At 43.3% G+C, this 14957-nt stretch overlaps 1 protein-coding gene across 2 annotated transcripts; it reads left to right on the top strand.

The window, feature by feature from the left end:
* The first annotated feature begins 7603 nt into the window (after positions 1-7603).
* On the top strand, positions 7604-12137 carry LOC137150506 (protein SPMIP1). Of its 2 annotated transcripts, none has more exons than XM_067544473.1 (2): positions 7604-8223; positions 9425-12137. In XM_067544473.1, exons 1-2 carry the CDS (start codon positions 7797-7799, stop codon positions 9541-9543), a joined length of 546 nt encoding a protein of 181 aa, XP_067400574.1. In that variant the 5' UTR covers positions 7604-7796; the 3' UTR covers positions 9544-12137. The 2 variants fall into 2 exon arrangements, 1 of the variants encoding a protein (XP_067400574.1); XR_010918987.1 differs by lacking the exon at positions 9425-12137 and adding an exon at positions 8659-8812 and having other exon boundaries at positions 8105-8223.
* Positions 12138-14957: the final 2820 nt, after the last annotated feature.

The following is a 14957-nucleotide window of genomic DNA, read 5'->3' on the forward strand; positions in this document are numbered from 1 at the left end:
TAGCATCGCTGTGCCATCTGCCTTGTTGATACAATATTTAAAATTCACAGATAGTGACTTGATACACAGTAGAAATGAAGAAGGCATATATTCAGTCTCCCCTCCTATTTAATTACTGGTAATTAAATAACTCTTTCAGTTCATAGTCTCAACCACACCTGCCTCACTTAAATTAGCTGCTTCCAAATTGAAATTGTGTGTGGCTGTAGTAAACCTGAGCCCATCAATAAATGAATGGTTGACCAATTCAAAGTCTGTAGGGGGACTGAAACTTGCAGGTGGATAAAATATAGAGACTGAGACCCCTTAGGTCACAAGGTACAATCCATTTGCATATGTAGTAATGAACATATGGATGGATGTTCAATATTTTTTGTTTTAAATTAGTTTTGAGGCTTCAGTCCAGTCCCCCGTGGAGTGCTATCCCTTCCTGGTCTGGTACCTTGCTAGTAGTCTCAGCCAAGGACCATATGTGGTGGCTGAACAGTCCTCGCCCTTTGAAGTGACGCACACAGTCTTAGAGCTGCTATGATTCATGCTGAATCTGCTGTACTTCGGTTTGGATGGCTAATACATCAGCACTTAAATGATCAGTCATTAAATTCACTGAACCTAATCAATGATCAGTTTTGATAACCCAAAGTGGCCTGTGATAATTGAAAGGCAGAAGCTGTTTACCTTTAGAGTAAATAGTTTCCACCTGCTTATTACATCTTATCTCATTAGGTTTGTGGCAATATGTTGCCATAGAAACTAAATGTTTCTGTAAACAAGCACTCCTGCCCACAATAGCAGCTCTGAACCTGAAGCAGTGTGCATGCTGCAGCTGCCAAGGACTCTTCTGTATTGCATTTATCTGAGTCTGTGCGACAACTGATCTAGCACAAAGCTAATGAAGCCAGGTTGAGGTTGACACTCACGTTAATGTGCCACTATCTGGCCAGTTGCATCTGTCAGGAGTTGAGAAAATGTGCTGTTAGAGCTCTAACTTATGCTCCCAGAGGGTTGCATACTGTGTTCTGGGAGAAGTTTCGATCTTTGCCTGCTACCATTTAACCCTGCTCTGCCTCCTCCTATGGCTGAAACTGTGTTGTCCACACAATGGATGGAGTGATCACAGCCCTTTTATCCAAATTATTATTTTTTTTTTACAAGAAGCTGCACACTGATTCTGTTGCACTCTGCTAGTTCTGCTATAGAATGCAGGCAATTATACCTGTGTATACAGTACCCAAGGGCTGGTGTGACTTGGATTTTTATACGAAATGATTTATCCACAACAGTCAACTTGCTAAATGTATTTCCAGCAAGTGTTGGGGTTTAGTGTAAACACGTTTCATGTAATCATTATCACTCTGGCTGCAGTTTTGTCTCTGCTTTAGGAGCAAAGTTCACCGTGCTAACTTTATTTCTGAACTGGGGGCAGGCTGAGGACCCAGGAGCTGAGTCCACTCAGATTTGACATAAAAGCTTGTTGAAAAGTTCCCCCAAACAAGCTAGCTGTCCCTTTGAAGCTTGCATCAAAGTGCAAACTTTCATCTGATGTAACTGAGAGCCACGTCCGTTCCAACTTCTATGAAAACAGGAGATCAAAAGAACTTCTCTAATGCTCACCTGTGCCTTACTTCAAGGGGCTGGAAGAGTAATGAGGGAAGGAACAGAAGTTGTGTGAGGACTGAGTTCAGCTTGTGGTCATCTGCTGAACCCTAGAGAGTCTGGCTGGCTTCATGTGCAGATGACCACTTGCAATGTCGCTGATTTTGGGAGGCAAAATAGGGGAGGTGAGTCTGTATGGGGAGGCAAAATAGTGTTTATGGCTGGGGAAGGGGGAGGGGTGGAAAATGTTTTGGGAGGGTAACATTGAACTGAGCTGTTTCTGGGGGAAGTGACTGACAATAGGGTCTTCACATACTGGTTCTCATGAGAATGGGGGGGGAGGAGGGTTGAGTTCTTTTGGCTCTGAGGGTGCGTGGCTTTTGTTTTTGGATTGAGCACCTGTCATGCTGGACCAGTGCCATGCTTTTGTATAAATCAGAACAATGGCTTCATTGCCACTGGCTTTCTCAAAATGCACCTGCAAAAACATGGAACTGCCCACCTGCTGTAAAACAAAATTAGGTGTCATTCGCTATCCTATGTGACGGTGGCTGAGTACAAACAGGCTGAAACCCAAACCAACCTCATTAGACCCTTCCGCACGTACTATGGTAGCAAGCATTGTACCTACTTGAAGATGACAAATGTTCAAATCTGAGTTCCATTTTAGTTCACTTTCATAGCTTTATTGGTAGGGGGGTGGGGGGAGTGCACCCCCCAAAACATGGCCATCTGAGAGCTAACCAATGGTCCGTATTGTCAAGTATCCTGTCTAGGATAGTGGTTGGTGCCAGCTTCTTCAGAAGGAACAAGAAACCAGAGGGCAATTATGGTGCTTGTAGGAGAAGTCTCCGACTCCTTTCTCTTTAAGAGTTGGTTTATGATTGAGGCTTGAGTGTTTATGTCCCTTCCAAAACCAATGAGTAACCAGAGGTTAAAGTTTCTCCTTGGCAATGAAAATAACATCCTGGGCAGAGGAACTTGCTACCTTTTGAAGACCGTGCATGTAAATAATACAGAAAAGGGAGCATTGACGTTACCCAAGTCCTCCCTGGCCTGGAAGATGCTTTGGGCTTGTTTGACAGCCAAGGAAACCACTTTCCACCTGTCAAAAAGACCAGACCTCTTGAGCCATGGACCTGGAACACCTATAGTTAACAGCCTGGGCTGTGGAAGAGAGGGGTAGCTCGGCAGGGATTCTCCATTGGCCTCAGACATCTTAGTGTTCAGGCTGAATGTAACCAGGAAACCCCATCCATTGATCTGATCAAATTAAGTTTCTGATGTGATGGGAAACAGAAATATCTTTGGGGCCAGAGCTGCTGCTTCATGTAGTGCCTAGCCCATTGGGGCCCTGAACTCCAGATGCTCCTGCAGTACAAATACAATAATCACAATATTCTGGTAATCTCAGCTATGTTGGTTTCTCCAGGGTGCCTGATTGCTCCAAAAAAAAATCTTAAATCACAGCAGAAAAACATGTACTCATCTGATGGATGAGGTTCTCACTATGCATGGCCTAAAAGTCTGGACCCAGTCCAGGCCTCAGTATGGAAATCCTTGTGCTGCTTCTTGTGCTTAAAATGAGCCAGCCTTTTGTTCATCGCTAAGATCTGTCATGGTTACCAAGCAAACTGCATCTTAGACCCTTGGAGTTCCTCTCGAGTGTGCCCCTTGCGAGACAGGCCTGGCTTTCTGTACTGCACTTTGGGTGGAACTACAGTCCAACCACTCTTAGACTTGTATTAATGATGCAGATCCAGTCTGCTTTGGCACCCATACAAATTTCCCTTTGGGAGCCTGTGACAGCATACGTTTTTGCAGTGACACAGAACCAGTATAGTGAACAAAGCATGGTGTAATCCTTTCCCAAAGGTATAAAGCACTTAGAGCAAAGGGGTGGAAATAACAGGCCTGCACACCTGAATATTACACTTCTGGGACCCCGCTCAGGCCAGCTAATTCTGGCTTTGAGTTGGGGAAAGCAGACTGTCCCTGCTCACGACATCTGTGTGCGCCTGCCTTTCAGCTTTTCACTGACACACACTGGGCAGTCTTTCCCAGCTCGTTTCCTAGGGTCCCTGAGGCCTAGATCACCTTTGATCTCAGGCTTTACCTTGAAGAGTAACCTATTTCAGGTTGGTGGAACCATTGTGACCTCTCTCAGGAGCACAATGCACCTGCGCCGCCCTTAAAGAAACTGCTTTCCAAAAATCTGGTCTTGTGGGTATGGGGCGCGCGTGCATCCGAAGTGACCAGAACATCTTGAAGAACCACAGCCCTGCAGGGTAAGCAATCATTCTTTCAAGGTAAGCGCCTCTTTCCTTGGGCAATGGAACAAAATGGGAGAACTAACTCTTATCACGTCCTAGGAAGGATGTGGCATGAATGGCTTAGTGCTCTGAAGTTGTACTCTCGTTCCATCTACAATGCCAAGGCCTTAGGGCCACGAGTAACCGCAGGCATGCTATTAATCCTGCACCAGCTGGCATACTAGACATCTGGGAAACTACTTGAAGAAGTCCCTAGGGGAACTGGGGGGAAAAGTGCGTGAGTCTCATCTGGCAAAGATCTGTGAAGTTCATTTCTGTTCCTCCATGGAGGCATCTTTTGGCAGGAAGGTGCTGCCAGTTTGGTTTCGGCATAGCTTCCTAGTTTACAAAGCTCTTGATTTATGTTCAGGAGGGATGACTGCTCCATTCCCACCTATTGTTTTTATTGGAATGATTAAAACTTTGCTTATCCTTTTCCCCACTTCTGTCATTCACTGCTCACTACTTCCCATTAGAGTCGTGGTTCCCAAACTGTGGTACGCATACCACTGGTGGTACACAGGCCACCTCCCAATAGTACGCGTCCACCTGCTGCTGGGGGGCTGACCAGGAGCGGCTCCAGCACTGGTCCTGACCCCAAGCAGCGCTGTGGCCTGGCTGTTCTCTCCTCCTCTCCCCGGACACAAAGCAGCTGGCCAGGAGCCGTTCTAGTGCCAGCCCCACCCCCAAGCAGCAGGGGGGACAGCTGTTCTGCCCCCATCCTCCCCAGAGACACAGCAGCTGGCCAGGAGCTGCTCCAGCACCGCCTCCAAACAGCATGGCAGCCACTCCCCCCTCCTGGCTCCCCCTTCCCCCTCGCCCCTATAGGTGGTGGCACTGTATGTTGGTGGTACACAACCCTGGTAGAGTTTGGGAACTGCTGCATTAGAGATGGAAGAGAGCTGTGCAGCAGAATAAGAAATTTCTTACCTGATAACTTTTTTTAGCAGCTTCTCTTCTCCTTCAACCCATTCTGGTAATCTGGTAAATGACCAGAATACAAATTGAATTTTTTGCTAAAGGAAGGCATAGCCATAGAATTGTCTTAAGGTAATGAATGTAACAAGTTGTTGTCTTAATGCGAATGGTTGCTGGAGAATTTCTACAGCATTGCAAGAACTCTTCTGGTGGTCTGAGCTGAAAGTCAGGGCTTAGTCCTGGAGCCGCCAGCAACAACATTGGCCTGTCTCCAAAGTCCATTGGTGGGAAGGGGCGTTGACTCATTAGTGATGAATGAGGAGAAAAGCTGCTAACAAAATTATCAGGTAATACATTTCTCATTCATGTATATATATACACACACATGACAGTAGTAATAAAACTCAAGCATTGCTTATGTCTTGTTTTCTACTGGGTGCTAGACACTTTGCTCATAAGCTATTAACTCCACTTTAAAATGTGAATAGATAGGAAAATCGTATTAAAATGAAACACCGTTCAACGTAGTACTTGAAACGTTGACATTCTATCCAGAGCTCCATAGGACAATGGTAATAGCAACATTGAAGGCGTACAAATAGACTTACTTTAGCGTCATATTTGCTGTACAAACTAAATCAAGTGCCCTCATAATTTAAACCACCAGAGAAAAGGAGTGTTTATATTTTAATGACTGGCAGCTACAGGTATAACTAACTCACTGATTTTATAGCCGACTCCATGGAGGTGACCCTGTTCTCATGCAGAGCCCCACTGAAGTCCAGGAGACTGCGTGCAGGTGCACAGTGAGTTGTAGGCACCTCACAGTGAGTTGTGGGGGGGCCTAAAAATACATAATCATTCTAAGATTAAAAGCAATAAATAACTAGTGGCTGTGTAGCTACTTACACAATGATGACTTGTGAAACCGATACAATTTTTTCATCTGTGTGATAACATCATTGCACAGATAAAACTTGTTGTCTCACATGGTTAAGTGATTGAAATGAAGGAGGAATTAGAAAACTCACACTGGGGGTGGGGGCAGTGTAGCTGACATGGTTTGTACTGCGTAGCATCATTGTTTAAAACCAGCTTTTTAAAAAAAAATAGCTCACCTATTAGACCAGGTGTGTCCAGTTATAACTGTACAAGACATTCTACTTTTTATTTGTGTGCCTTTAGTGTTTACCTTTGCTACAGTTACACACTTTTACAAACGTTTTAAAAAATACCAGAAGGCTAGTTTTAAAAACAATGCCACTTCTGCAATCGCTACTGGACTACCCCTGCTCCTCAGCAGGGTTTTTCAGTGGTGGGAGTATCCAGGGTGAGTAGGCAATTTGTCCTGATGTAATCCACACATGCAGTGTCTTTGAAATTGACAACAACACCAGCCACTTGACCAGAATAAGTAGGCATTTTTTTTGTTTTGCTTCATTGTATATAGTGTAATGGATTTGAAAACAAAGCTTCATGTTGGTTGTAGGAGGCAGCTTATTAAATGGCTAAACTTTCTAAAATGTTTTTTTAGATGTCAAATGTCCCATGTTTGTTGTGGGTGTCTTTTTTTTTTTTTTGTCACATACAAAAGCTGTATTATTCTCTGCTGTGCTCTTTGGCACAACAATTTCAAAAGACACAATTCACCATTTCATGAAAGTGTTATTTAAGACACTTCACTCCTTTTTAATGCTAGTTTTCTGTAAATTCTTGAAATTTGGGAGATTTGGAATTTGAAACTTAATGCATTGCTAAATTCCCAGAACCTAAAAATGGGTATGGTTGCTGTCTCTGATTAAAGGATAAAAGAAAAGTTACATGGATTTATTTCTCCGTACAGCCTCCCTTTTCTTTTTTATACTCCCTGTAATAAGGACTCTTAAATTGACAACTTTACTGGAGCCTGCTGTCCACACATGTAATCTTTTGTTTGAAGCATTTTTTTAAAAAATAGAAGATATAATGTGTGTGTGAGAGAGAGAGCGGGAGCATGCGTGTGTGAAATCTGTTTGGCAGGAAAGTATCAGTTAGTGGGAATAAACGTCTCTTTTATCTGTCTTCCATCTGGGTTTGATCAATGCCTGTGGTGGTTGTAACTGGCATCATAGACGGGTACTTCAGCTATTTGAAAAGTTTATAATAAAGCAAGAATCAGTCAAAACTTGCCCTGTTCTAGTTTGCATTATGTACCTGGCATCCAGGACGGATTCCACCAGGCAGTTGGGGGAAACCCAGAAACTCTCCTTGGAATGGATCCCAAACACAGTGAAACTGGTAGTTTCTGTTATTTTGTTTTGAGTTTTTGGTTTGGTTCAAACCCAACACAAATAAAAACCATGGACTTTGAGTTTCTCACAAATCTCTTGCAACCTTGCGCAAATAGTGCATAATGCTGACCCTATTCAGGTCTGGGAGAGTTTTGCTGTTGCTGTCAGTAGAACCAAGTTCTCACCTTTTGTGCTTCCCCTGCTGGACAGCAAGATGCTAATAATATCTGCACAGGAGTTCAACCGCCCCTCCCCCAGCCACTCCAAAGGGTGGGTTGTTGTGGGGTGGTTTACATGGGAATGGAAGGGAACCCTAAAGCTCCCCTCACCAAGATTTACAAATGCTGCAGCCCCAAGGAGCTGGTGAGAGGGTAACTACTTCCACCTGTTGGCTGGTCTCCACCTGCAGTTCATCCGGATTTTCAGCTTGAGAGGCGCTAAAGGGCTCACTAACCCCTTTTTAACTATCCCGTTCAATTTACAACAGCAGCGGGGGAGGGAGAGAAACTGAGATGAAGCAAGGACAGTGAAGTGTGGAGCTCCTTCTCCGGCTTCCTGAGGTGGCTGTAACTTGAGACCCTGCTCCACTGGCTCCTGCGTGTGCCAGGTCTCCTTGGACACCAGACTGGGCAGGAATTAACGCAAACAAACACACAGCAGCCAGCCTTCTTCCCAGGGCCCAGCATCTTGGCCTGGGGCCATGAGGGGTCTGCTGACCACAAGGGACCAGCATTGCTGGAAGGAGCTGATTGAGAAAGAGGCTTTCAGTAGGGTCAGCTGGAAGGTGAAGTATGGGCACAAATTCCCCAGGCCAGAGCCCTGCAGGGGCCCCAGGAGGAAATATATTCTGCCTCCCATCTGTCCTCCCAAGGAGCAGAAGGAGGAAACGGGTCCCCCAAGGATCCAGCAGGAGGGACCTGGCTTTAGGAAGCAGGAGGATAAGGGTCAGGAGCACCTTCTTGAGGCAATGAGACCTGCAACCCCCAAGACACAGCATCTGCTGTACCAGGGCATTTCCCGGGAGGGCAAAGGCCGGCACCTGTACCTGCAGGAGAGAAAGCTGAAGGGTCCCGAGGAGAAATTCCATTATCCAGTCCTGTCATCCTGGGAGTATGGCTGGCGTTTAGGTAAGGTGGAAGGCTGTCTAAAGAATGATTGTTTGGGATGGAAATCTAACACTAGCTGATGTTCTTCAACCTGTTTCTTCTCTCTCTACCCCAGCCCCCTGTTGCTTGGGTCTATCTGGAACACAAACACAGGCACCGAGTTAAACCAAAATGTCGTTTTTCTCTAGTTAACAGCTGATCTCTATGGCCCCAATCCAGCAAATGCTTACAAATGTGCTTAACCTTACTCTCATGAGCAAGCCCACTGAAGTCCACAGGATGACTCAGGTGAGTCAAGTTAAGCACATTTATACTGCCAGGGCATAATTTTTACACCTCCCACTTCACTTGAGCCCAGTGCCCCACAGCTGGGGTTTGTATATTTAATTTTTAAGGCAGTTTGTTCATTGTGTGGTGTACTGAAAAACGTCGCGGAATATCCGTTTTTCCATGCAGAGAGTGGAATCCAAAAGGAATCAACTTATCAGGAAAGGACGGAGGATGTGTGCGGACCTTTTCCCAGCTAGGATTCCAGCCAACAACAAACACAGAAAGCAATCTGCCAAGGGCCCCAATACGGTCTGGTCTTTTCCGTCACTGATGGAATGCACGCATGTAGTTTGTATGTTACATTTTAAAAGTATCTGATGAAAGCTTACTACAGCCTGAGACATTCAAAGTCAAGTATCTCACATACCAAGTTGTGATTCTTCCAGGGGATCCAAATAGTGCATGATGTAACAGGTACCCTATGGGCGGGATGTTGTGCTATGCTAAAACCTCCTGTGAAGTGTTGATTTCATTGGAGTTGAGGGTACTCAGTGCTTTTCAGGATTGGGCCCAATATGCTGGGCAAATTAAGGACAGTCCTGTCATAATATCAATGTAATTATCAGAGAAACAAAGGGGGGGGTGAGGTAATATCTTTTATTGGACCAAGAGAGAGAGGCTTTTGTGCTTACACAGAGCTCTTCTTCAGGTCTAGGAAACGTATTCAGAGTCTGAGCATTCGGTCTACTTCCCCAGACCTGAAGAAGAGCTCTGTGTAAGCTCGAAAGCTTCTCTTTCTCTCCAACAGAAGTTGGTCCAACAAAAGATATTACTTCACCCACCCGGTCTCTCTAATATCCTGCGAGCGACATGGCTACAACAACACTGCATACAATAGTGTAATTATCAGACGGTTTGAGACATAAGATAATCGAATGTGCTTATTTTTCAGGAGATGTTATTACAGAAATCAAGGCTCCAATTCATGCCAGGTCTGGAATTGTAAAGGATACTTTCTACATCAGAAATGGAGTCTTCCATCATCCATCAAAAACTGACAAGCTGTCGTGAGCGTTGCTGTTTGTTACATACATTAGCAATGCAAACCGGTGTGCAATTGTCTAGTGTGGCTGGTTTTGTCAGATCTGCAAACTGTAATTATTTCCTTCTTTAATTGTTTCTGTGGAAGACAAATTTAAGGTTTCTAATTCAGAACCTGCTCTATTCTTTATATATTTTTAACTTTCTAATATATTCATTTGAACCTAATTTTGTTTTCTTTTCAGACTGTCTTCTGGATTTAAATGCACCTGCAACATAGTCAATGTAACTGTATAGAATAGAATAGAAAACCTTGCAGTTTTCACTTTATTTCCTTGTCTATATTGTAGACAGGCTCTTTAATTTTTAAATGTGACAACTGAACAATCATAGTTTCACTGTGGTGACTTGGGCAGAACTAAACAATGTGAAACCGAGTGAAATAAAATCTATTCAATGAAAGGATAATACATTTCTAGATAGTAACATGTCTAAAAGATAGTTCCTTTTAAATATTTTATATAATTTTATATAGCCTCTAATATCCCCACCAATAACCTTAGCCTTTGACTACGATTTGGTAGTATCAGGAAGTCCCCTTTAATTGTTTCCAGGCCTATAAATTATGAGATAAGCTAATATTGTGGAGTCCTTGATGATGAGCATGTTCTAAAACATTTTATCTTTAGAAAACTGTACTCTAGTGGCATAAACACAGATGGGGGAACCAGGAACACAAGTTCTACTCTTTGCTCTGATACTGATTGTGTCTCTGACTTTGGGCAAGTCATGTAACCTCTCTGCCTCACAGTCTTCCTTCCCTGTGATATGAGGAAAACTCTTTACCTATCTTTTTTTAGGGTTTGGAGTGGGATGTGGGGTGATGAGTGTTAGTGAATGCTTTTAAAAGCACATTGTGATATAGCGAGGGCAGTGGTCCATGAAGGGTGCAGGTAGAGAGTAAGGCATGTGCACAAGCTTATACATTCTCTGAAAACTGCCAGCAGTAGGGCTTGAACTCCCAATGCATGGGTTCCAGGCCCAAAAACCACAGCATGTCACTCTGGCCACTGAAAGAAGATATGTAAGCCTTAGAATGCTCAGGACTCTGTTCCCCATAGCCTACCCTGAGTCACTGGAGGGCAATTAGGAACAGCTGAGGTCAGTTAGGGCCCAGCCAAGTGCCTGTTAAAAACCCTCTGCTCCAGAGAGACAGGGCATGAGTTGGAGGAGTTGCTGTGCTGTGCTAAGCTAAGGCACAGACAGAAATACAGTGTTGCGTGACAGAGCATAGGAGTCCAGAGAAAGGTACTAGGCCCAGGAGGGGGAAACCCAACCCTGGCAGGACTGAGATACTCCCTCAGGCACGGGCCTGGGTAGGGAAGCCCAGTCCAGGGAGCAAGGAAGCAGGCCCTGAGAGGCCAGAAGAACCGAGGGGTCAAAGTAGCCCAGAGGAAAAGACGGCAGCTGCAAGTACAGTGCCAGCAGCTCATTGCTGCTACTCATAGGGCCCCTGGGCTGGGACCCAGAGGAGAGGATGGGCCTGGGTCCCTACCCCCCTCCCTGGGGAGACAGGATAACTGGAAATGCCCTGGCCCACTACAAGAGGCAGAAGCACGAGACCCGATAGGGTGAAGCCAGTCACTTGCCACAACATGAAAAATCTATCTCTGCATCTGCTTTCTTTAAGAACATATGTGCTTCTCATATTAATCCTTAGAAGATGAGGCTGAAACCGGAAATGTAAAACTAAATATAATACTCCAAAGTAGCTGAAGAACCTTTGAGAGCCTGGGAACTTGGGGAAAAGAGAACAGCAAATAATATTCTACAAAAAATAGTGTGGAGAAGTTATCCTGGGAGCCAGCATGTGGGATATAGAATTCAGCTCTAACCCAAATATGTCCATGTCACTGGAAAAAAATTCACTGGTACTAAAGCCTTGAAATGTCAAACTACCTGATTCATGTTAGAAAATGTTTATTTTTAAAAGAATTTCCCTCATATTATGGTAACTCGGTGATATGAAAACACCTTTAATAAGCAGTCTTTAATATGTTCTGTGAAGTTTTCTGTTCCAAGGAAAAAGAATGAATCTTCCAAGTTTTCCTGGCATTGCACATCCTGGTACTAATGGGAAAAAATAACCCACCTCAGCATTCTTTCTGTCATTCATTGAATGTCACCTCCTTGAGAGTCAGAGAGGAAGTAGAATGACCTGCCAAACTAATTTTTCATCATAAGTTCACAATAACAATTAATAATCAATAGGTCACTTATTTTAAAAGGTTATCAAAATAGTGCTGTTGCATTCCAGAATCTGTTTCTTGCCAGACATCCACTTTGTCTCTTGCTTCCCAAAGATCCTTTTGGAACAGACCTTTACATTTCATTTTATTTAGAATTTTAGTCCGATTTTTATTGTTGATTGATTTAGCTAATTGTGCATTCAGATTGTAGATACTGAACTGTATGGAGTTTTTAAAAGCTAGCACTGTCACTGAATCTATCCATTTTTACTAGGATTTAAAGCTCATTTCACTCTACTTTTGCTGAGATTTAAACTTCATATTTTTCATAACAAATGAAAACCTAATGTATCTGGGGGTTTTTTTGTTTTTAAATTAAAAGGAAATGTGTCTATATGGGAAGGTGTCAGAACTTGTTTTTGGCAGTTCTGTGCCATCATTTAGCTGCTCCTCTGTAAGGCCCCAGTTCTGCAAATACTTACATGTAATGACTTTGAAGCAAGTGAGCAATCCCATTGACTTCAGTGGAGTTGAAGTTCATCATGTGCATAAATGTTTGTAGAGTCAGGGGCTGTGTCTGACAAAGTATATCCTGGTAATATCTATCTATATTGCATATGGGTTCACTGAAAATTGTGGTTGATAAGACAATTGGCCTATGTATGCATAGGCAAAAGGGGATGTTTCACAGGCCAATATTTATATAGTATTTCACCATTGCATACTAGTTTGCCACTCCATTGGTGATATTTAAATCCCTCTTTATAAATCTGTATCCTGACTGACCTATAAAATATAGTGCAAACTGCAAACATTTACAACTGAACATGCAACCACTATATATTTACAATTATGCTTTATGTGTAAGACCCTCAATGGTGACTTATTTTCATAATGGAAATTAAAAGCAAGCTAGTTCCTGGAAAGAAAACTCACAGCGTCCTAATAAATAATGAAAATGTTGTTGTATGAATTAACCATTTACAAGTCATAACTTGAAAGAGTGCTAATTAAGACATTGGTGTTCCGCAGCGAGAACTCCAAATCAAAGCTCACCTTTTCAAACAGAGGTCGGACATAGAATTTTTTTCTGTGATGCGTGGAGGTAGGGATAGGGATGGTTTGATAGGACTTGTGCAGTTGCATAATTACATCCGTCTTTCATAAGTTTTGCATGCTAAATATAAAGTTACTCAAGGTTGGACTGGAACTCTCTGAAAACCCCATGGCGAAGTCAGGTGCCTCCAAATTCTCCTTCCAGAACTTCCTCTGACTTCCGTTGGTGAGTGTTGTCACTGGTGAAAGCAGAGGATTTGGCTCTAAGAACAAGTCAATCTTGAGATATCAACAAGGAGGTCAGGTCTATCTGAATTGAGGTTCTGTGCCATCGCCCTGCCTGCATAGCTTCAGTGTAAACATATGCCCAGAGATTCACCAGCTGGCTTCTGCCTCAGAACCCCCTTAAAGAGGCTTCCACAGCCCACAGAAGCCCCCCTCAAGAGTTAATACAGCTGTACTCAATCTGGATACACTCCTGAGCAATTCAGTCCCACAGAGAGTCTAGGAGAAAATGGGTTCCTAGTCCTATGGTGGCAGCTTGTGTGAGTCTCTGCATTGAGCTGAATTTACCACATAATGCACTAGTATGATGCACTATTTTGGGAATCACAGCATTGTAGCGGAAATGTGCTCAAAACTATTTAACTGGAAAAAAAAATCTTTACATGCCACTGAGACTATTTCAGTCAACAGGGATTTTTTGAAACAAAACCCTTTAATAATCTGTTAAGGTTAATGTATTTGTTGTTCAAGTAGACAGTGTTAAAAGTCAAACTGTTTGTGCATATAACACTGTTCTCTAGTTAGGTTTGGATTACTAATTTTATTTGAGTTGTTTATTACTGATGGTGAAAACCCAAGGTGAAATCCAGACCCCTCATGAAATCAATGGGAGTCCGTGGGGCCCAGATTCTACCCAGAATTAATTTGCTTCAGTGAAATGAGGGTTTCTTCCATTGTTCATCAACTGAATTAAGCAATGACTGTTATTTTTATTCAACTAACAATGTAGTATGCTAAAAGTGATTCTTTTCTTAATACACTCAGCAGCTATGCACCATCATTGCTAATGCATTTGTCTGCAGACTGTTTCCTATGTCACACTGAGGGGGTTGCCATTTTAAGAATCTTTGAATCACAGCTTTATTTCCTAGCTAAGCACACCATGGGCAATAAGAAAATAGGGCAGGAGCAAAAAACCTGTCACCTTTGGTTCTAATATTCATTTACAATCATTGTGGGGTAGGGATGCTTCGGGGGTCAGCTGTACCCATTGAGGTATAGAATCTCTGTGCTTGCATATAATCTTCTAGGAAAAATGTATCTAACAAGCATGAAGTTCATACAAAGAAGCATCTGGTGCCATAGTTACCTGCCACTAGGTTAATAATAAAAATGTGTTTCCCCTTTGTGTGGTCAATTGGCATGCTGTGCTTTTGCCACCTAGTGGCATAGGAAATGTGTTCCCGAGCCAAAGAGACTGCAGGGCACTAAGGTGCTGGGGCAGGTTGCATTATTGAAAATAGTACAGAAATGTACTGAAGTGCCAAAATAGACGTTTGCAACAGTGCCACCAGGGGGTGCCCGAGTAATACATATTACACAAATTCAAATATGTGAAAAGTTCCCATAGCCGTGTTAGTCTGTATACAGCAAAAACGAGAGTCCTGTAGCACTTTAAAGACTAACACATTTAATTTCTGCAGGCATAAGCTTTCGTGGGCTGCAACCCACTTCATCAGATGCAAGAAACAGAAAACATTTCCCCTGATGATGATATGTCACACCTGGTAGCTGAACTTTGTGACTTTGTCCTGACTCACAACTACTTCAGATTTGGAGACAATCTATACCTTCAAGTCAGTGGCACAGCTATGGGCAGCCGCATGGCCCCACAGTATGCCAACATTTTTATGGCTGACCTAGAACATCGCTTCCTCAAAATTCGTCCCCAAGCACATCTCCTTTACCTACGCTACATTGATGACATTTTCATCATCTGGAGCTACGGGAAAGAGTCCCTTGAAGAATTCCACCGGGATTTCAATAATTTCCACCCCACCATCAACCTCAGCCTGGACCAGTCCACACAAGAAATCCACTTCCTGGACACTACAATACAAATACAGGATGGTC

Source organism: Emydura macquarii, unplaced genomic scaffold (genome assembly GCF_026122565.2).
Source record: "Emydura macquarii macquarii isolate MOO-44397 ecotype Brisbane River unplaced genomic scaffold, CSIRO-AGI_Emac_v2 contig_968, whole genome shotgun sequence".
Taxonomy (NCBI): domain Eukaryota; kingdom Metazoa; phylum Chordata; order Testudines; family Chelidae; genus Emydura; species Emydura macquarii.

What these genes read in the sequence shown, in the direction of transcription:
- LOC137150506 (XM_067544473.1), top strand. Translation starts at nt 7,797, where the DNA reads ATGAGGGGTCTGCTGACCACAAGGGACCAGCATTGCTGGAAGGAGCTG. An exon ending in GGAGTATGGCTGGCGTTTAG is followed by an intron (nt 8,224 to 9,424) that starts GTAAGGTGGAAG and finishes CTTATTTTTCAG; the next exon opens with GAGATGTTATTACAGAAATC.